This window comes from Mesoplodon densirostris, chromosome 3 (assembly GCF_025265405.1).
Source record: "Mesoplodon densirostris isolate mMesDen1 chromosome 3, mMesDen1 primary haplotype, whole genome shotgun sequence".
In the NCBI taxonomy this organism is placed as follows: domain Eukaryota; kingdom Metazoa; phylum Chordata; class Mammalia; order Artiodactyla; family Ziphiidae; genus Mesoplodon; species Mesoplodon densirostris.
Window position 1 is genome coordinate 65136631 of NC_082663.1, and position 23175 is coordinate 65159805.

At 42.5% G+C, this 23175-nt stretch overlaps 1 protein-coding gene across 1 annotated transcript in view; it reads left to right on the plus strand.

Annotated features, from left to right (window-relative positions):
- The first annotated feature begins 293 nt into the window (after positions 1 to 293).
- Positions 294 to 23175, plus strand: part of THBS4 (thrombospondin 4) — a 48972-nt gene continuing 26090 nt past the window's right edge. Inside the window, exons 1-8 of the mRNA XM_060091784.1 lie at positions 294 to 381; positions 5380 to 5583; positions 16606 to 16853; positions 20223 to 20331; positions 20722 to 20804; positions 21141 to 21192; positions 21411 to 21613; positions 23035 to 23172. Of these exons, the coding sequence (XP_059947767.1) occupies positions 294 to 381; positions 5380 to 5583; positions 16606 to 16853; positions 20223 to 20331; positions 20722 to 20804; positions 21141 to 21192; positions 21411 to 21613; positions 23035 to 23172 (1125 nt within the window). The remainder of the gene's footprint in view (positions 382 to 5379; positions 5584 to 16605; positions 16854 to 20222; positions 20332 to 20721; positions 20805 to 21140; positions 21193 to 21410; positions 21614 to 23034; positions 23173 to 23175) is intronic.

A 23175-nucleotide genomic window follows, 5' to 3' on the forward strand; every position in this document is an offset into this window, starting at 1 on the left:
CGCCCCCATACTTCCCGGCCAAAGGGGATCCCAGCCAAGTAGGCCGCCCCGGCCTCGGCCCTCCCCCACCCGGGCCAAGCAGACCATAAAGCGCCCTGCCCAGCCGCCAGCGCACTCAGCTCCGCGGCGCCAGGAAGCGAGCACCGCCCCCGACGGCAGCCCGGACGCCGCGCTCGCCTCACCTGCGCTGCGCACTGGAAGCCCGATCGAGGGGCCGCGCGCTGTCCGCACTCCCAGGCAGGGCCCGCGGAGCCGTGAGTCCCGAGCGCCCGCGGGGAGCAGGAAAAGCCAACATGCTGGCCCCGCGCGGAGCCGCCTTGCTCCTGCTGAACCTGGCCCTGCAGCCGTGGCTGGGGGCCGGCGCCCAGGCCACCCCCCAGGGTAAGTGGGAGCGAGCCGGGGCGGGAGCCACGGGCCAGGGTCCCCCCGGTCACGGAGCCCGCCGTCCCGCGCTCCCCTTGGGCGAACGGAGGGACCAGCTCCCGCGCGGCTTGGCCCCTGGCTCCTGGGGCCTCGCTCGGCACCTCTCTCTTTTTTACTGTGGTTGGAAACGATAATTAAAGATCAGAATTTTCGGAGATTCGATTATCCAGCGATGAGACCAATTCCCTATACAATAGTTTGGAGGATGCAAAACTTATTTGCAGGCTAGGCAAAGACGTGGGGTTTCCAAGCTTATGGCGCGGCCCTAGACCTCGAACACGTTCTGTTTGAAGTAGGGTGAAATCTGAATTCCTTCCCCCGCGGCTCTCTCTGGCCGGCCCTCCACTCAGCCCAGCATCCTAAATCCTTCGACGCGGCAGGAGCGATGTTCCTACCAGGTGGTCTGAGGCTGATATCCCCAAGAAGGGTGCAGTATTGCTGTATTGCCCTGCCACTCGACTTTTTCTGCTCCAACTTTGCTGGGACCCCAAAGCCTCCTTTGGGAGTTGGCTTGGTCTCTTGATTCTTGAGATAAATTGAACTGGAAGGCTGAGAAATGGGTCTTTCTCTACAAAGAGGTTAATAAGTTGACTAATAATTTGAAAAGCCACCTGGATGATCAGTCTTCAAACCCCTTTGTGAGATGGGGTGAAAAGAACTGTTGGGCAGAAAGCACTTAAGCTTAAACAGAATTTTGGAAAGACCAAAAGGAAGAAATTATTTAAGCAAGAAAACATTTTAGGGCTTTAACTAGCTATCCAGTGACGACCTTCATCTGTTTGAATTGATGCCTGGGGTTAATTTTTACTGACTAAGGAAATAAAGCTGGAAGAGACACGCAACTTGAAGTAAAAATTGCTAATTCTAGGAAGGCAGAATGAAGAATGCCTGTGCTGGTGGTCTCCATTCCCTTCCCCTCCCACTGCAGTAATTACCCATTTAAACTTTGCATTTCACCAGGTAACTCATTTTGATTCCAGACCAGGCAACCAGAATTGTGTTTTCAGGGAATACTGAACAGCTTTTAGTTTGGGTTGAAATGTTTAAAATGCTGTACTTTATAGTATTTATTCATTGTGACCTTGCTTCTAGGAAGGTAAGAAAGGAAGCCTTTTTAAAAAATTAATGTATAATTGGCATAAAATGTTAATTAGTTTCAGGTGTACAACATAATGATTTGATAATTGTATACACCGCAAAATGATCACCACAGTAAGTCCAGTTAACATCCATTGCCACACGTGACTACAGATTTTTTTCTTGTGATGAGAAAGTTGTGATGGACGCAGTTTTCATATCTTGGCTATTGTAGATAGTGCTGTGATGAATAACTCCATATATCTTTCGGAGTTAATGGTTTTGTTTTCTTTGGCTAAATACCCAGGAGTGGGATTGCTGGATCATATAAGGTAGTTCTGTTTTTAATTTTTTGAGAAACCTTCATACTGTTTTCCATAGTAGCTGCCCCAACTTACATTTCCCACCAATGGTGTACAAGGTTTCCCTTTTTCCCACCTCCTCACCAACACTTGCTGTTTCCTGTCTTTTTGCTAATAGCCATTCTAACTGGTGTGAGGTGATATCTCACTGTGGTTTTGATTTGCATTTCCCTCATGATTAGTGATGTTGGGCATCTTTTCATGTATATGTTGGCCATCTGTCTGTCTCCTTTGCAAAAATGTTTATTCAGATTTTCTGCCCACTTTTAAATATGTTTGGTTGTGATTTTTTGTTGTTTTGTTTGTTTTTGCTATTGAGTTGTATGAGTTTTTTATATATTTTGGATATTAACCCCTTTTCAGAGATGTGATTTGCAGATGTCTTCTCCCATTCCATAGGTTGCCCTTTCATTTTGTTGGTTTCCTTTGCTGTGCAGAAGCTTTTTAGTTTGATGTAGTTCCACTTGTTTACTTTTGCTTTTGTTGCCTTTGCTTTTGGTGTCAGAAAGGAAGCTTTTGACACAGTTCAAAAGTTTTCTTATTGCAAACATTATTTAACATATTTGAATTCATGGGTATAATATTTTGTGTTATATGAATTCTTGACATTTGAACACACAACTTCATGGTGTGTTGCAGGTATGGATTTTGCTTCTCCTTGGACAGAGCTGCCTGTTTTATGGAGACTTGAAATCAGGCTATACCTAAATTATCTGGTTAATTTAATTGCTGTAGATGATCTGATTAAGTCAAGTTTCTGATAGATTCTTTACTGAGTTGATTGGTTTGCAATTATCAGCTGAGCTGAATAATTTGCTTATCTCCTTTTTCCTCTGAGCTGCCTTGCTAGTCTTATTGGTAAGTATTCGATTTTCATACAGTGATGGTTGGGCTCATTGGTAGCAGTAATTTCACCTGTAACACTAGAAGGTTGTGCTTAGATCCTGGCGCTATTACTAAAGCGTAATAACATTAGTAGAAATTTGTGGTGTCTCATTTCCTTTTCAAAACACTCTCCAAACTCATTACTAACTAATCCCAACTTGGCCTCTTGGGAGTTAAGCCAGTGGATTAGAGGAACCCTACAGATTGAAATGCGGTAAATTTAGTTTCAGCTGAATTATGAAGTAATCATGGTCAAAGCAAAATTCAGGAATACCAAGAGTTTACTTTTGCATGCAGTTCCCATACTTTTAAACACACATCTCTTTCCTGAAGATGTCTTGTCCTGAATGGAACTTTTAAATATATTACCTTATTTCCCTTTGCTCCCACTGGTGGAAATGTAAAGTTTCCAGTTCTCTGGAAATTTAAAAATTCTATGCCCCTTTTGAAGTACAGTGGGCAGCAGTCCTCATGTTTGGGGAATGTGGGATGCTAGAAAGAACATAATAGATATTCTGCTTTCCAGCACTGCTAGTAGTAAAATCATTATTGTATAAGGTTCTTGATACACATGAAAGAAACAATACAGATCCAGTCTGAAGACATATCATCTTTTAAAAGGAGTAGACATTCATTAATAACTAGGCTTTTGCCTGTTTTTTATAATTTTATTTTTTCTTACGAAAGCAACACCTGTTCATTGTAAAAAAAAATTGGATAAGTAAAAGCAAATGAAATTTAAAATGTATAATTATTCAACCCAGAGATAGCTACTATTCTTGTTAGCATTTTGTCAAATTGTTTTTCAAATCTTTTTTCTGGGCAAATACATATCTCAAATGGGGTCATGTTATACATGTAATTTTATTATCTGTCTCCACTTAATATATCATGAGCTTTTTCCCATATCTAAGTATTCAGCTGCATTATCCTTTTTAATATATAGTAATTTAATATATAGTCTTTCTCTTTTTGGGTGGACCAAAATTTATTTATCCAGTGCTCTAATGTAGGACACTTAGTTGTTTCCAGTGTTTTTATACTGTAAATAATTTGTTGAACATTTGCAGTGCCACAGGATGGCTTCGGAGGGCTAAAATCCCTGTAACCTCTGTCAAGCCTTTCTGTCTCTGTTAAGAAGAGACAAAGTGCTGTGCCAGCAAAGATTCAGGTTTCCCACCTCTTCCAATTAGATTTTCACATAACTCCTTCCTAAATAGAAATTCTAGAATTAACACTGGTGGTGACTCTTCTAAATAAATTACCATATCATCCATTATTTTCTTAAGATAAATTCCTTTTGTAGCAACGCTAAATCAAAGAGCATATGTGTCTTAGGCCCTTTGATATTGCTATTTAAACTGGCTTCAGAGTGTTTATACCAGTTTAAATCTTACCCACCAGTATATGAGTACCCATTTTCCTGAATCCTCACCAACAGTTGGGTATTATTGTATTTATTGTTTTTCCAATTTGATGGTGAAAATAATACCTCGTTGTTTAAGTTAGCAATTCCTTCATCATTAGTTAAGCATATAAACACTTATATATATACTTATTTTCCATTGTAACTCTTTTTCTGTAAATTGCCTTTTCATGTTATTTACCCATTTTTCTATTAGGATGCTTATTTTATTGATTTGTAAGAGCTCTTTATAAATTATGGATACTATGACCCTTTTTAGTAACCAGATTATTGTATCCAAGAGACAGCTCTGGAGCCTGAAGTTCCTGCAGGCTATGGAATTGTCCAAACGATATTTGCATAAACCGAGAAAAATACTAAGTAACTTCTAGTGAGTATTACCCAAATTTGGCCTTTGCCTTTTCAATTAACTGGACATACTCTCTCGTAGCTTTCATAAAGTTTGAGAGAAGGTGCTGCTGACTCGATCAAAAGCAACTTACACAAATCTAAATGCAGGTTCTAGTTTTTGTAGACCAACTCTATCAGTGAGGTTACAATCAAGAAATAGAAACCACGTTGTATGGTTTTGTTTTGTTTCCACATCGGGATTTCTTAACAGAGAGACACTGGGGCGCTGTAAATGCACAAAGGGAATACTTAGGTCTCACAAAGGTAGCAAACTGTTTTGTTGACAGTGTATCTCCTACCATACCCCTGCTTTCTGCTGCATATTCCCTGTGTCAATCATCACTGACCAGGAAAAGACAATTGGCTCCGGTCCAAGAGGCACATGAGGGACCCCAAGGCGGAAATTCACTACTAGGGGCCATAAGAAAATCAATGGCTTGGATGCTGTTACCTGCGTCCCCCCCACCTTATACGTTAAGCCTTTAGTATAAAGGCTTTTAGCCTTTATACTAGCCTCTCCCTAGTGGGCATCTTCAGAGCCACTTCTTCAGCCAAAATGCAATTTTGTCTTTGCAAATTTTGTCTTCTCTTGGGGGCTATAACCTTGTGATGAATATTGTGCTCTATTTCTTCTGGTTCAAATGTCCAGCCACTGTAAGAGTGATGAGGAAGAACTGGCGAGTTTGACAATGTGGGAAACTGACTACAATATCAGTTTACTTCATAGCTTACTGTCAAATTGTCTCCCCTCAAAAAACGTGTTTGCCCCAAAGTTAAACCTTTCACTGATTGTTCCTTTTTCCCCATGCTCCGCAGTCTTTGACCTTCTCCCATCCGCCAGCCAGAGGCTGAACCCAGGTGTCCTGCAGCCAGTCCTGACAGACACCACCCTGAACGAGCTCTATGTGATCTCCACCTTCAAGCTGCAGACGAAAAGTTCAGCCACCATCTTCGGACTTTACTCTTCAGCTGACAACAGCAAGTATTTTGAGTTTACTGTGATGGGACGCTTGAACAAAGGTAAGGAGATTTATAGAAATTATTTTCTTAAAAATCCTCTCTGCCTATTCCAGGATCTGGGGTCTCCTTTCCTTCAGATGGTTCCATCCACCATTGATTTCAGTTTTCAATACCAAATTCCTCTGATTGTGCATTTACCTGTATAGGGAGGGTGAGTTGATATCGGGAGAAAGAAGGAAGAATAGCTTGCGGCAAAAATGCCCTTTGACATCTTCCAATCGTCATGTTATTCTGGATCCAGCTCTGAACGGGACAGGACCCAGGACAGTTTGGCCACTCTGTTAGTCAGCTTGAGCTGCTATAACAAATACCATAGACTGGGTGGCTTAAGCAACAGATGTTTCTTTCCCACAGTACTGGAGGCTGGTAAGTCCAAGGTCAAGGTGCCAGCAGATTTGGTTCCTGATGAGGGCCTGGGTCCTGGCTTGTAGACAGCCACCTTCTCACTGTGTCCTCATATGGCCTTTCCTCAGTGTGTGCTGGTGCAGAGAGAGAGAGTGAGCTCTGTCTTCCTTTTCTTGTAAGGACACTAATGCCATCATGGGGGTCCCACCCTCATGACCTAATCTAAAACCTAATTACCTCCCAAAGGCCCACTTCCTAATACCACCATATTGAGGGTTTGGGCTTCAACATATGAATTTGAGGGGAACACACACATTCAGCCTGTAATAGCCACTCACACCATTCTCGTGCTCCCTTAGAAGCATGTGGCTTAGCAGACCTAACTCCTAGCTCTGCAAGCACCTCCCGGACTTGATGGAGAGAATATATCTCAGCGGTAGAACAAAATGAACAACTCTCTTTTCTACCTGTTTTGTGCCAATTTACACAGGTCTGTCACTTGTTTGTTCCCTCTGCTGTCAAATGTTTCACTGTCAAATTGAGTTCCTACATGTACTAAGAAATGCCTTCCAAGGAAAAAGGGCACTATTTTTTCATCTCCTTCTCTTCCACCCGTGCCCTGGGGACACCACCTGTTCCTGCTTATTGAGGAATGTGACAGATATGTGTCCACGCTGCCTCGTGCTTTTAAAAAAGGAGGACTTGTCCTTCCGGCGAGATTTTTTATTTCAGTTTGCTCTACAAAGTAGATATTTCTAATGCTTCAAACTCTCTGAGATTCTAATTGTGATTGAACACTTAAAGCTGCAGGTGTTGGGAGCTGAAAGAAATTCCTAATTCTTAGCATTCACAGGACTATAGAGTTAAAAGCAAGAAGGAATGGGCTTTTAACCCCTCCTTTTATGTCAAGTTCCAATATCCTCTCTTCCTCCTTCCATCTCACTCACACGTCTGCTTTCTCTGTCTGTTCCTCATGGCCTCTCAGGGGCTGAGGTGCAGTTTCAGACAATGAAGGGAGTTGGGGACATGGTTCATGATTTAGCAGATGTTTCAACCATTCCTGCTCCCTTTTCCCCACCTTCAGCCCTGATAGGAGGTAATTTCACCCATCTTGCTGCCTTGATTCTGACAACCCCATTTTGCCTCACATCTCTTGAAGGAACAGCTCATTGCCTAAGAACCCAGCTACTCAGTTTATCATCTCTAAAAGCCACCCTTCTTCATCTAAAGGGCAGTAGCTTCTCACTAAATTATTTTAGATGCACTGGAAGGTTTTTCTTTTAGCTCACTCAGCTTAGTGGCTAAAAGGCCCTCTCTAAAGCCAAAAACTCTGCTTCTAGCTTTTCACTCTCTCTGAATCTCACCCTCTATTTCTAAATTGGCCATTGTGGAAAAACAAGCAACTTCCCCCGAGCTGATTCTTTCTGTTCACTCTATAGAGGCCAGGGTAATGTTAGATACATGGGCAGGTAGATGGATAGGGAAGGGGGTTGTTAAGTGTGTTTCCTTGGAAGAATCACCAGTCATGTGAGTCAGCTGTTAATACCAGCTGATCTCCACGTTAAAGGAGAAAAAAAGAGGAAAGGATTGAACACCTTTCCATCTGCCAACCTACTAGAAGAGCTAAAAAGCTCTTAGAAAAAAATATTTTTTAAAAGGAGTCCTAAAAGAATCCAGAGATGACAATTCTCAGAAAACAAAGAGGCATTTATAACAGTATTAGAGTTGAAGAATTTGACACAGAGAAGGTTCCCTGGAGCAATAGGAAAAAGGACAGAGATTTGCCATCCCTGGTGAATCGGAAAGTTCTAGGAAGGAGCAGCAGCCCATTGTGACTGGAACAAGAAAGAGAAGTCACTGGGTCCATCAGGTCCAGAAAAAGATGCAGCATGTGTTTGTGACTCCCCATTGAGGTGTTCAGTGGTGGTGCTGGGCTGCACCCTGCAGGCCTGCAAGTCTTGTTGCCCAGCCTCGAGACCAAAAGAAGAGCCCGGAACAGTGATGGAGACATCAACAGTTTATTGGACAGGGGATCTTACATGTCTGCAGCAAAAAGTCCTGGAGCGACATCCCACTGTATAGACCAGACAGCAGGCAGGACATGGCAGCAATCTTTGCTCCTCGGGGAAGAAGGAGGCTACATTTATAGGGGGAATTGACGTCAGGTTGGCTCCTCAGTTACCAGGGAAACTGGCAGCTGGGGAACATCCCTCACAGCCCTTCAGGTTAACCACCATCACGAGGGCAGAAGTTTCCCTTTAATAAATTAGCAGGTGGAACCGTTCTGGCCTAAGGATTAGAACAATCACTAGCTGGGGCAGGGGGCAAGCACGTTCATGTGAGTAAGTATAGGTGAAGCAGGGACTGGTCAAGCAGGGGCATTACAAAGAGCAAGAGACCATCTTCAGTGACCTGACCGTTCAGGGGGCCATGCACACATGCCATGATTTGTGGAGGGTGGGGGGAAAGCATCTTCCTGGAAGGTGAACCCCAGTCCATTATTCAACTGACAAGGCTCAGCTAATCTTGTCTTCTGTTGCTTTGCATGGAAAACAGCGAAACAAGAAATCAAGATGTATCTCTCGTGACTTAAAGCACCAGAGTAGGAAATAGGACACATCTTTCCCTCTGTTAAAGGTTATGGTTTGGGAGAGGGTGACTGCACAGATGGAATCGAAGAGAGGATTTAGTTGTCTGCGTCTTTGACGAGCTCCTACGAGAAACTAAAGCGTATTCCATGAAGACTGCAAAGAATGAGTTTGCCACTGAGCTTTCTGTTTCTACCCTCTCACTTTGCAAGTCATCCTACCATGGTCGCCTCATTACCGTTCGCAAAGCATAACTTGGATCTAGTTATGCCTGACTGCAGAGACCTGTAGTGGCTTCCGATCCCAAACTGAATAAGGTGCAATTGCCCAGGCTGGGCATTTAGGGCTTTCTATTGCCTGACTCCCAACCAGCCTTTCCAGTTTATCTGTCCCTCCAACTGTCCGTGCAGCCTGTGCTTCAGCTGGATGGACTAACTACTGTTCCCTGGACGCACCCACGCTGTCGCTCCTTCTCTGTCCTTTTGCTCTTGCCCTCTGCTCCCCCTGGTGCATGCCCTGCACCATCTCAAGTGACTGAAACCCTACACACGTAAGACACATCTCCAGCTCCTCCTGACGCCTTTCTTTATATGACTTTGTACCTCCACAGAAGGTGCTACTGTTCCCTTGCCTTGTATTTGAATTACTTAAGAGGTCTTTTCTCCAGTAGGTTATAAGCTCCCCTAAGGCAGGGACTGAGCATCCCTTAACTTACCTTTGTGTATACTGCAGCATATAGCACAGTGCCCTGTACATAGAAGTGGCTCATGAAGAGATTGGATAGAATAAATGGAGGCTGAGAAGAGTAGCTTTGTTTAAAAAAAAAAAAAGACGTTGTGGAACTTCTAGACGTATACAATGTCACACAGTAGGCCTGGCTTGGAATCACTTTTTGAATGAATGAATGTTGAAGACCATTTGGTTGAGGATGTAAAAGTAATACTGGTAGTATTTCTGATAGAAATGCTCTATCAGATTATTAGTAATGCAGTGGTATAGAAATAAGCATTCTATAGAAACCACCTAGCTGGGTAGAAGATATGGTTGGTGATTTTCTTGAATCTGGCATAGAGACAACTTTCCAGTTAGTATCCTGAGTTTGAGTCACAATTAAAAGTCTCAGGAACTGTGTCACCATGAATACATCTCTGAATTCCCCTGAGCATCGATTTACTATCTCTAAAGTGGGGATGATAATGGCTACCTCCCAGGTTGATTGCAAGAACTGACTTATATAAAGTATAATAACTTAGACTCTGAAGCTCAATAAAAACTTCAGGTTACTATATTAGCTAGATTAGATAGATAGTGAGAGACAGAGACACCTTTCTATTATTTAGGCAACTGTCTTCCAAAAATGATGAGTTGGTGAACTCTTGGCTTACCTTAATGAAAGCTTCACCTTTCAGAAAAAGCATGAGAGGACTGCTTCTTTAGTCTTAATTTGAGAGCCACAGAAAAACAACTTGATGCTGTGGAAATGAAGGGAACTCCAAGAATTAGCAGTAATGACTGGAGAGAGTGAGGCTCCTCAGCCTATGATAGGAGAAGTCAAATGGTTCAGAGTAGTTGTTCTGAAAGCTGCAGGCTAATGAGAGATACAGCTTGAAAGAGATGGAAGAGTTTAAAAGTTAGAATTCTGGAATTCCCTGGCTGGCCAGTGGTTAGGACTCTGAGCTTTCACTGCCACGGGCCCGGGTTCAGTCCGTGATGGGGGAACTAAGATCTCGCAAGCTGTGTGGAGCGGCCAAAAAAAAAAAAAAGTTAGAATTCTAAACCAAATAATGAAGGGGAAAAAATGAGGTGCCTCAGACACTTATAATAATATTTATCTATGGAGCCATTACAATGAACCAGGGCCATGCTAAAGGCTCAACGCTCATTTTCCCTTTTAACTGTCACAGTACTCTAATGAGGTACCCTTGAATGAACTCAGTTTTAAAATGATGATATACGGAAAGCGGAAAGAATTTTCATGAACTTTAGGACAAACCTTCAGAGGGTTGTACTATATTATTCATGCATTTTGGGATTTCCTGGAAAAGAAAGCTGGGATTATTTGAAGGCAAATAGGTTTACTAAAAATAAATCCTGCCAAACTTTTTAATGAATTTTATGAAGTCACTCATCATACCTTTCTGAATAATATAAAAAAAGAATAAGCTAGATAAGTAGTACTGTTAGGAGTTGGTAAACTGCCTTATAGCAAAGTATCTAGTGTTTTTTGACAAGGCTCTGTCTTGGGCATTGAACTTTTCAACATATCAGTGACTTAGGTGGAAATATAGTATTTTAACATGTTTGCAATTGGCACAAAGCTGGAAAAAACAGTTGAACATGTCAGATGCCATTATCAAGATTTACAAGGTCCTACCTGGCTGACACACAATAGGCCACCATCAGATTAAATTTAACAGTAATAAATGTAAATCCATCCTCTAGGAATGACAGGAATGTAGACACCCAGGATGTGGAAGACCCATCCTAAGCATTCTAGTCAACAACGTTAAGAACCAAGCAATGTTGAACACAGTGCCTGGCACTTAGCAGTTGCTCAGAAATGTTTGCTGAATGAATGAATGAAGAGATACAGTGATGCAACTTTTTTAAAAGCTTTTTGAATTTTAGGCTTCATTAATACACACATGTGGCCAGATGAAGGGCACTGTTAGTCCCACTGCACACTTAATTGTCCAGCCCACATCTAGAATACTGTGTCTAGTTGTGAGCACATTTCACAGGGACACTGTCAAGTCAGAAATTACCTTGAGGAGAGTCACCAAGCCAGCATCCTTCTGGATCCCGTTTTTTACCACATCACAAGTCAAAAAGTTAAAGGAACTGGAGAAATCAAGGAGCCAGACAGAAGACATGAGAGAGATGAAAGTTGCCTTAAAATATTTGAAGAATATCATTTCGATTGAGGATAAGATTCTCTCTGTCTCTAGTTCTGAAGAGTAAAATTAAGACACACTGGTGGAAGTCGGAGGAAACAGATATTGGCTCTGAATTAGGAAAATCCTGGGGAGCAATCCAAAAGTGAAATGGGTTTTTCTGCAAAGTGAAGTTCTTTGTTACTGGAAATGTGCTGGTAGAGGCTGCACTTTTACTGAAGGGATTTGTGAAGTGAGATGTTAAGCTGGATGACTTATAATGCTAATATTCTGTGGCTCTACTAAGGCTAGAGAGCATTCCATGGGCATTTAAGAAGTTGCTTTGCACCTCTCTCCTATAAGGTGACCTTGGGATTCTTTGCACATTTACAGCTCTGTTACCTACCAGATAGTTGTTTATAGTGATGTCTCATAACTTAGCAAAATATAAAGCCTTTTGCAGATGTTCAGTATAACTGCTGTGCTTCCTTTCACTGGATGGTTTCTTTGCTCCGTGTGTGTGTGTGTGTGTGTGTGTGTGTGTGTGTGTGTATTCTGTAAGCTTTACATTGGTTTAAACTGCTACAAAAAAATTTCAAAACACACATACTGCATTTATCACATCTGGGAGTCACCCAGAGTACTTTTAGGAAAAGCAGTTTGATGATTTACCTTTTATGTAGTTCCAAAGCACTAAAGTTACAAAGACCTTAGCGTATAAGGCATAAAGATAAATGAGTCAAGGCAAACAAGAATATCCGTCACAAGAGACATTAATGGCAAGAAGTCTTTTTTTAATGTACAGTTATTTAGAGAAGAAGAGGAAAGGTTGACAGCAAGTGCTTTCATCCTATTTTTAAAAGTGCCAAAGAGCAAAGCCACTTGCCAAGTAAAGCAGAAAGCCCCGGACTACCTTGCTGAGTTTGCTGCCTGCAGGCCAGGTCACTCTGAATTTCTTTGCCCAAGCAGACAAAATATTATCATTTCCAGTTCTTTAAAGCTGGCAGCCTGCTTCGTAGCTTTGACATTCAACACATCATAATATTTTTGACCACCAAGTCCATCCACTTTTCAAAAAGCACCTTTTGAAAGTTTTCCCAAGATAGCAATATTTCAAATCTTCATTGCCTGGGTTTGCCTCTTCATCTTCATCCCCCGCCGGGCACTGAGATGGTTTTAATCAGGCCGGGCTGCGTGGCTCCTCTGTCAGGCTGGTACCCAGACATGGAAATGCAGCCATAAAATGGGGCTCCAAACTCTAAAGTACACAAAGATGCTAAGTTTAGAAGGAAAGGATTTATGTAAGTAAACTAATGGAAACTGCTCCCTACATTTTTAAAAAGATTATGGATTAAAAAAATCAGAGTAGATACATGAATACTCTAGTTTATCTATTTTTTTCATTCAACAGATAGTTGTATTTGGTGTTCTCAGATGCTGTGGTGTATGGGAAAATTAGTAAGAAATAGACTGCTTGTCCCAAGAGTTTATGCTTTAGTAGAGAAGATGAGAAAATAAACAAATATACTAGTACCTACGTTTGTACAGCAGCTTATATTTTTGCATTTTCTTATTTGACCACCACTGAAAACAAAATGAAATAGGAAGGACAGCTTTTATTGACTCCTTTTAATAGTTTAAGAAGTGGACACTTCAGGCCCAGGGTCACATAGGGATTAAGTGTCCGAGCCATGACTGGAACCTGAGTCCTGAAAAAGTATACCTAGCAAAGCACCGAGAAAGTGTTAGGGAAGATGAATAAGGCAGTAACTTCCAGCCGTGGGGAAGGTGGAAGACTAGAGTGAGTCTGGCGCATTTGAGCTGGATCTTGGCTTCAGATTTGTGGCAATGATGGAGCAGGAAGGAGAGGAATGGAGAAGAGAACATTCGCACAGGAAGAAAAGGATGAGGGAGGCTGGAGAAAGCTAGAGAGGGGTGAACATGGGTTGTTAGAACTGGTCGTTCAGCTTGGCTGGTGATCAGCAGAATGGAAGGTGGCAGGAAGGTTGGGCCAGTCCTGGGATAAGTTACACGTTAATTAGGGACCACTAGGGAGCTAGTGAATGATTCCATTGGCTCGCTCGTGTGTTGTATTGAAAAGGCAATCATTTGGTCAAAACAGTCCTGTAAGAATCTCAAGCTTTCGGTCCAGAAAAACTGCATAGAAAGAGACCCTCAGCAGGAAGGTAAGTAAGGAATCTGGCAGAGAAACACAGAGATAGAACAAGGTAGAGGCAGAAATACCGTTTGAAGACCCGCAGCCTTCAGTTCTAATCAGAGGAGTTCTTGGTACTCGCCCTGAGAGAGAACAAGGCTGAAATCACCAAGCAAACTTGTTTCAGTGAGAAGCAAGCAAGAGAATGGAATGTGCCTCAGCTGAAGAAGCAGAGCTGTACCCAGTGACGGTTTTCCTGAGTGCGTTGCTCCCTGGGGTGCTAAGGGGCAGAAGTGGGCTGGAGCCAGGAGAAGACTTCTCCTTCCAGCTTCCAGGCCTGATATTTCACTCCTTCTGGAGGCAGAAGTGATGTCTTACTGGCTTGCTTGTATTTTCCCGTCTGTTTTGCTCCCCTCTGCTCTGTGTGTATGTTGGGCTAAGACTGGGCAAGGTGAGCACTGGGAAAGGGGGACCAGAGAGAGGAAGGGAACCATGTCTGCTCTCTCCCCTCCAGTGGTGCTGCTTCTGGAGAAGGTCAGGGAATCTCCCAGGCTGCAGACTCCTGGGTTGTTGAGGCTGTTTCTAGACTCATTGTGACTGATGGGAGAATGCTGAGTTTTCTGAGCAGGTGCCTGTCAACCCTCTGGGGTAGTCTTACTGCTCTGAAGATAAAATAAATATAGAAGCACTGAAGTAAGGAGTTTGCAATAAAAAAGAAAAATGAAAAAATGGAAGCCATAAGCAAAATGAAAATTATTGGATCAAGTATGAAGAATGGTGAATGTCAAAGCACTTGATGATTTTCTGCTAACCGACCTTGTGAAGATGGAAGTTTCCGTAATTCTTCTTTTCCTTTTTTTCCTCTTGCTCTTGTCACAAGATCTAGGAGCATGAGGAATGTGTCATTTCAGTGCTGCACTGGAACACAAAGCAAGGCAGAAGTATAGCATGCTCTTAAATGACAGCATGAACACGGTGGCAGTTTTGGCTGCCTGCAATAGATGTTAAATTGCTACTGTCTAAACTTTTAAATTTATATGTGAAAAGCTTTTGATGCAATCATTTAATTATTCATGGAAAGTTTATCTTCACAACATTAATGTGCAACTGTCATACGTAACGTACTCCACTAGGTACTATTTATAAAATTAAACTTAGCGATTCAGTTATGAAAGTAAATCATGGCCCACATGGCCTGGAAGGCCTGCTAAAAGCAGGCAAGAGGCCCATGAAAATATGTTTCCTTTGAATTCCACAGAAATCCCAGGGGAGAAAGACCAAGGGTATTTGTTTTAAGCTGCTCTGTGTATCCTCTTAAACTGTTGCTATGAGGAACAGAGGTTGTGGCCATAACGAAAATGAGGAGATCCTGAGTATATGTGTCCATGACCTCGTTGAAGTCTGGTAGTCCAAGTGGTGTTTTCACTGGCCTAAAAACGCCAGGGATTTGCAAAACTATTCAAAAAAGTAAAGAAGTAGACGTCTTAAAATATTGAATTAGGGCATATATTTGGGTTCATTTTCCCCCTCTTTTGTGTACCTTATGCCTCCAATTTCCAGCCATGCTGTTACTATTATAAATTCCCAACAATATTAAATAAAGGGGTAAAAAAAACTCTGTTGTGTCCCATGTTTAAAATACCTCAAGAATTTCTACTCACGTCTGTTTTCTTTCTCCTCATACCACATTTACTTAAGTCTTACCAATACTTTGCTTCAGGAAACGTAGTAATGTACTACAGCCATAGAAAGGCCTTCTAGTCAGTCTGTTCTGTCAGGTCTTACCAATTCTTCTCTCTCCGTAAGCAAGTGGTGGCGACCACATGGGCACGAGAGAAGATCTCCTGACTCCTCAGGGCATCTGTCTACACCACAGACCCTGATGCCAACTGGCCCCCTCCAGCCATGGTCAAATGGGAAAGCAAATCTAGTCAGGGTTTAGAAGGGTGGGGAAGTCAACCTAGAAAGTCTAATGTATTTGGAGGAAGTCTTCAAAAACATCTTTAAAATTTCGTAGTAGGGATTATTTTTTCTGGCAATATTGCAACATAAACAGATACTCCTGGCTGGCTACTCCATGGGGCAGCACCAAGTTGGTATTTGCACTTCACAGAAGAGGTATCTGAAGAAAGATGGTCCCAGTTACTTGTTATGAATCATACAGACTGACTGTAGCACACTCTGGGTTTATGTGTGGAATTCATTTTTTTCTTTTACTTTTTTGTATTACATAAGTAATACATGTTTCTTGTAGAAAAATCAGGCAATGAAAATGAAGAAAAGGAAAAAAAACACATCGTCCAAGCGCCCAGCAATGACCGTATTAATATTTCCTTCTGATTTTCTGTATATGTGTATATACATCTACGTACATACCTACATAGTTTTTTCGGAATGAACCTGTATTGACTCATAACCTTTTTTTCACTCATTGTAATACTGGGAATGTCTTTTTGTGTAAGGTAGTGGATCTTCCGTGAAGTCCTTACAAAGGCCTATCCAGGCCTAGCATTCTTTTAGTCATGGAATAAACCACACTCAGTTTCAAATTCTAGTCCTGTCACTTACTGTGTCCTTGAGCAAGTTCCTTCGCTTATCTGAGCTTCCCTTTCCTCACTTGTAGTCATTCCAGTTTCATAGGGTTGCAGTGAGGAGAAATTAAGTGTTTAGAGCACCGAAGGGCCGCACCCAGCCCTGTAGTAGTGCTCAGTAAATGTTTGTGAATTAATGAATTCATGCCCTCAGGAGCTTACTTGGATGTTACTTGACTTTTGATGGGTTCTACTTGCTCACTGTACTCATCATTATCTGAAATTATACTGTTTATTTTCAAATTTACTACTTATTATCTCTCTTCATGAGCACAAAACATTCTCAGCAACAGAGTGGTAGCCAGTGCCTAGAAAAATGCCTGGCACACAAAATGTTGAAAATTTATGGTGCTGACTTACTTGCGTCTTTCCAATGACCCAGCCTTGCCCTTGTCACCTGGAGGCTGTGCAGCACAGAATCACGCCCTTTCCCTTTATCTCATTATTCACTGACCTGTGCTTGGCTCTAGCCATCCTCCGTTACCTGAAGAATGATGGGAAGATTCATTTGGTGGTTTTCAACAACCTGCAGCTGGCCGACGGCAGGCGGCACAGGGTCCTCCTGAGACTGAACAATCTGCACCGGGGAGCTGGCTCTGTAGAGCTCTACGTGGACTGCTCACAAGTGGATTCCATTCACAATCTCCCCAGAGCCTTTTCTGGCCTTGCCCAGAGTCCTGAGGTGGTTGAATTGAGGACTTTCCAGAGGAAGGCACAGGTAAGAACCCACAAACCATTCTCCAAAGTGGAAAGATGAGTTTCTGAAGCTTCTGCTGAATGCAGAAGAGTGGGCTGAGGTCAAGAGTGGGTCTAATTTTGGCTGCATGTTAGGAACACCTGTGGAACTTAAAAACCGACTGCTAGAGGGCCCACCCTCCAGACAAGTTAAATCAGAATCTATAGCGATGGTGCCTCGGCATCAGTATTTTTTAAAATACTGATTCTAATGTGAAGTCAAAATTGAGAGCTGCTCTCTTAGATGATAAGTGGAGACTTTGGGGATATAATTATAAAGTAGGAAAGGAATAGCAAAAAGAATAGCAAAAATGTTTAAACTATCTTAGGGCAATAGGATGATCTACTTGTAATCTTTCTATAATGTTATTATATTTTTAGTGAAAGTAAAAAAGAATGATTGGAAATTGCCAAGCACCAGGAACAACATTTTTCACAGGTCTCACTAGAACATCCCTAACAAAAAGACCCTTATTGCCAACTTAATTCCATGAGGCCTTACAAATCACATCACTTCTGTCTTCCGTTTTATGCCCTGTTGATGGTATTTTTTTTCATTGTATCATTGCACCTACTCTAGAAATTGCCACAAATGTTTCTCTTAGAATTTTGCACTAGGGGGACTTCCCTGGTGGCGCAGTGGTTAAGAATCCACCTGCCAATGTAGGAGACATGGGTTTGAGCCCTGGCCTGGGAAGATCCCATGTGCCACAACTACTGAGCCCACATGCCACAACCACTGAAGCCCGTGCTCCTAGAGCCCGTGCTCCACAACAAGAGAAGCCACCACAATGAAAAGCCCTTGCACCACAACAAAGAGTAGCCCCTGCTTGCCACAACTAGAGAAAAGCCCACATGCAGCAACGAAGACCCAATGCAGCCAAAAATAAATATTAAAAAAAATAATAAATTTATTTTTAAAAAAGAATTTTGTGCTAGGAAATACTTTGTTTCCTATAAATAACTAGTATTCTTTGTCTTTTCCAATCATTACTATAACTGTTCATCGTTCCAGAATTTCATCTGATACGGAAGTCGAACCCCAAATCAGTAACTACGTTCGTCCACTGTGGCCCATATTGTTGTTTTATATATTGCAATCACTATTTTCCACTTCTATTTCATTATTATATGCTTTAACTAAATTATATGTGCTTTTACCAAGTTATTCTGAGCCCTTTGTGTAAAGAAGCAGGGTGTAAACAGTAATTTCCATTGTAACTAGGAATGCTGAGAAGTTTTAGATAATAATGTAAAAACTATGAATCAGATACTAGAATTTGTGCTTGAAACATAGGAAGCATTTTCAAGCAGAAATTTCAAGAAAGCTAAAATCCAAGTTTAGAGAGAGGGAGAAAGAGTGGTATATATATTTCGTGTAGATTTATAGAGAGAGAAAAAAATTAATGGAGAGATATGCCAAACTTTATTTCTGAATCCCCAGAGTAGCCCAAATAGTCAGAATGACAGTCAGAAATTGTGTCACTGACATTTCAGAAATTAGTCTCCACCACCAGATAAGTCCATTTCTAAAAACCAAGGTCATCAGAAATAGATGGAATTTTCTGGAATTTTGTCCAAAAGTTCTACCTCCTTAGACTACGAACAAGGACCACAGTGCTCTGTCTTCATAGTCACCTTCTCAGTCAGTCAGTCAGTCAATTAATCAGTCAGTAGGCACATTCTAGGCTCTGCCTCCATAGAGCTTATGGTCTGATTCCAACAAAATACCTGTTATGTAGCACGTGTTGCATACATCTTAACTTAGCTAAATGAAAAAGCAGAGTTGTTCTGAAAATCCTTGGTATGCTCATTTCTAAAATAAGAATGATGACTTTATGTTGCCAGTTAACATAAACATTTTCTATCATACATATGTAAAATAATGGGTACAGTAAAAGCTACAAAATTAAGAGGTGAGGAAATTGACTATGACTAACAATGAATGATGGATCTAAACCAGTAATGTGAAAATATATGAAAATATACATCGCAGAATATACAGTTTAATATCACTAATCATTAGAGAAATGCAAATCTAAACCACAATGAGGTATCGCCTCACACCAGTCAGAATGGCCATCATCAAAAGGTCTACAAATAATAAATGCTGGAGTGGGTGTGGAGAAAAGGGAAGCCTCTTGTACTGTTGGTGGGAATGTAAATTGGTACAGCCACTATGGAGAACAATATGGAGGTTCCTTAAAAAATTAAAAATAGAACTACCCTATGACCCAGCAATCCCACTACTGGGCATATACCCAGAGAAAACCATAATTCAAAAAGACACATGCACCCCAGTATTTATTGCAGCACTATTTACAATAGCCAGGTCATGGAAGCAACCTAGATGTCCATCAACAGAGGAACGGATAAAGAATATGTAGTACGTATATACAATGGAATATGACTCAGCCATAAAAAGGAACGAAATTGGGTCATTTGTAGAGACTTGGATGGACCTAGAGAGTGTCATACAGAGTGAAGTAAGTCAGAAAGAGAAAAACAAATATCTTATATTAACATATATATGTGGAATCTAGAAAAATGGTACAGATGAACCTGTTTGCAAGGCAGAAATAGACACAGATGTAGAGAACAAATGTATGGACACCAAGAGGGGAAAGGCGGGGTGGGATGAATTGGGAGATTGGGATTGACATATATACACTAATATGTATAAAATAGATAACTAATGAGAACCTGCTGTATAGCACAGGGAACTCTACTCAGTGCTCTGTGGTGACCTAAATGGAAAGGAAATCCAAAAAAGAGGGTGTATATGTATACGTATAGCTGATTCACTTCGCTGTACAGCAGAAACTAACACAACATTGTAAAGCAGCTGTACCCCCCAAAAAAGAAAGAAAAAGAATATACGAAAAAAAAAAAGAATATATGGTTTATTCATCCTCATAATCCAAGGAAACCAGAGACTTTGCTAAAACTTGGATCCAAGACACCCTAAAAACAATAGTGTTTAAAATTGGGGTCAATGTCTTATTCATTACAGTCTAAACTCCATAAACAGACAACTCTTAAGAGGCTCCTGCCACAAAAGAGCTTGTTTACCATGAAGGAAGATTGCCTTTTCTCTTCTCTGAGTCACCTTCGTGAACTCTCAGACCACGCTGGACGCCAGCACTCTCCTAAATTACTGGTTTCTTCCATATTTGCTTCAGTCAAAAGGATAGGGCTGGCAGGCTTCAGGAAAAAATGCAAAACCACAAAATTATGTAAAGTGTCAGAGTCCAAGTATTCAGGCCTACTCTGTTAAAATTGTGTGCGTCTGCAAGCTCATTGGCTTTTGAATGACATCAGCAATGTGTGGTATGAATCCGATTTCTTCCAGGACTCCTTGGAAGAGCTGAAGTTGGCGGTGAGAGGCTCGCTGTTCCAGGTGGCCAGCCTGCAAGACTGCTTCCTGCAGCAGAGCGAGCCGCTGGCCGCCACAAGCACAGGTGTGGGCTCTTGGGCAGTTTGCACACCTCCATCAACACAAACCCCCAGGCCCCCGGCTGGACTGGGTCCCATCCCAGAAAGGTGGGCTGTCGGCAGAGCAGCCCTACAGGATCATATACCTACAGAGATGAGGCTCTCGTGCCAAAGTCCAGGGCAAGGAATATTTTCATTGCACTTTTATTAGTATAATTCATAGGAATTTGGAGTAACCAGCCCAGTGGCATCATTATCATTATGTTTTAGATGAATTCAATGAATTTTACCCCAAATTAAATTCCTGTATCTTAGGTTCTTTGTCTTGATGATGTCTGGGAAATCGTTTGTTTTTGAGTCACTGTAGAAATAGCTGTCACTGACTGCATGCTTCTTACCTTCTGCTCTTCCTACAGGAGACTTCAATCGGCAGTTCTTGGGGCAGATGTCACAACTAAACCAGCTCCTGGGAGAGTTGAAGGATCTCCTGAGACAGCAGGTGACCAGTAGGACATACCGTCAGAGAAGGCCCAGTCTTAGGAGAGAAGCTCTTTGTTGGAGTTAAAGGAGCTGCAGGCCTGCAGAGGCAGGGAGGGGACCTGGAGCCTGACCCCAAGTGGCCCCGTGCAGCCCGCTGCCCTGGGGCTCTGAAAATGGGGGACCAGCCTGTGATAAACACACCAGGGCTCCATGCAGAGTGGCAACTACCAAGAGCTCCTTTAACACTCCTCTAAGTACTGCTTAATAGTTGGCTACTCATGGATTCTTTCACTCCTGGATTATACATCAGGAACTCCTTTTCCAACTTTTTTTTTTTCCCTTCCCATTTCTAAAGGTCAAGGAAACATCATTTTTGCGAAACACCATAGCTGAATGCCAGGCTTGCGGTAAGTGCTTTTCTAGTAACTGGTGCCTTCTGAGTTGGACCAGCAAATGCCAACTGATGACAGGCCTGGGCGGGTGAGGTTCCGCCGGCACTGGTTTCTGGGGGTTTGGCACAGGCAGAGGGAAGGGAAAAGAAGTCCACTGGGAAACTAAACTTGCTTCTGTATCGGCTCTGTTTTCTTGGTGGCTTATAAGCCTGTGGATGATGGTTTTCCTCTAGGTCCTCTCAGCTTTCAGTCTCCAAACCCCGCCACCGTGGTGCCCCCCGTGCTCCCGGCATCCCTGACGCCCCCAGTGCGCCGGTGCGATTCCAACCCGTGTTTCCGTGGCGTCCGATGTACCAACACCAGAGATGGCTTTCATTGTGGGCCCTGCCCTGAGGGCTACGTAGGAAATGGGATCACCTGTTCTGACGTGGATGAGGTAAAAGTTCAACTCGATAGGCTGGGGCTCCCTCAGTATCTTGTACACCCGACAGCTTATGGAAACAGAAGTCATGTTGAAGACTAAGGGATGACTTGGGTTGTCCTCCAGGCTACATAAAAACTACTCCCTCAGGAATCCTTAGAGATCTGTGATGGTGGGAAGGAGGAGGCATGACACACAGCTGTGGCCGTGATCATTACGTCTCCCCTCCGTGGTTCCCACTCTTCCGGTTTGTGTTGCTACGATGCTGAGATTTCAGCCTTCAACTCTAACATTGATTCTTTCTCTGAAGCAGTCTCTGTGACGATTGTGATTTTTCCACACATTTGCAAACGTGGGAGGGGAAAGATCTGGGTAAGGGTATATTTCAGGGGTTGCAACTGATTGCTTCAGTCTTCCTAAAACAGAGGAGCAGACACGAATCTCAAACCAATAAGACCTTTTGAAGAGGCCCCATTATCTGTGAGTAACCAAAAGTGCCCAGAGATGGAGCCAGAAAGACATACGGCAAATATGGGCTGTTTGGCCAGCTGGCAAAGCCTCTGAAGGACCATGGTTAGCCAGTCACTGGTCCAGTCCCAAAACAGTGTTCACAGTGGGTAACAAGGCTGCCCCCAGAATGTGCCTTTGCCCTCCCATCAGGCCAGAGGAAGGCTGGAAGGAGCCTTCACACACATGGATCCTGCAGGCTTGTGGTAGCTGATTACCTCCCCAGGTAGTAAGCAATTAAGATGGTCTTTAGTCATCCCTCCACTGGAAGAACATCTGCACATGTTTCACAGAACTGCATCTGGTTTTTATCTGTGAGCTGGAATTTTCCTCCTTTTGAAAGGGCAGGAAGTGGTCATGTTTTTTACATTAGTTGAACTGGTTAAAAACAAAACAAAGTCAGAATGAACCTCCTAGACTGTGAGAGCCTAGGAACAGTCATGGACTTGGTAGGGCACAAAGGCAGGCACAGACCCTGATGAATCACATCTTAACTCAAGAAACAACTGCCCTGGCTTTGTCTTCTCAAGGTCTTTTTGTTTGAGTAGTTGGTTTCTTTGGACTCAACTAATAGCCAGCTGACAAGTGGTCCAGGAGCGCTGTCCTCTCAACAGAGGTTTTAAAACTCCAAGTTAGAATATCAGGGAATTGGCACTGGGAGGTAGACTGGTTAACATTAAGGACTCTTTCCAGTCGGCTGTGCGTGATTCTATAATATAGCAAAAGCCCACTACAAGGCAACCTCCAGACCGTGTGGGTCAGGGATTCTGTGAGTAACTATGAAAGTGGAAGCCTTTATTGCCTTTGATCATGTCGAGCACCAAAAAATGGATAGTTAAAGGGATCCCCAAGTCTGCGCAAATAGATGAATGGAAGTTTGAGAGTGTTTTCTCCATGTGGCTAAAGAGTGAATTTTTCTTTCTCTCTAGTGCAAATATCATCCCTGCTACCCAGGTGTGCGCTGTGTGAACTTGGCTCCTGGCTTCAGATGTGACACCTGCCCGGTGGGCTTCACAGGGACCACGGTGCAGGGTGTTGGGATCAATTTTGCCAAGACAAACAAGCAGGTG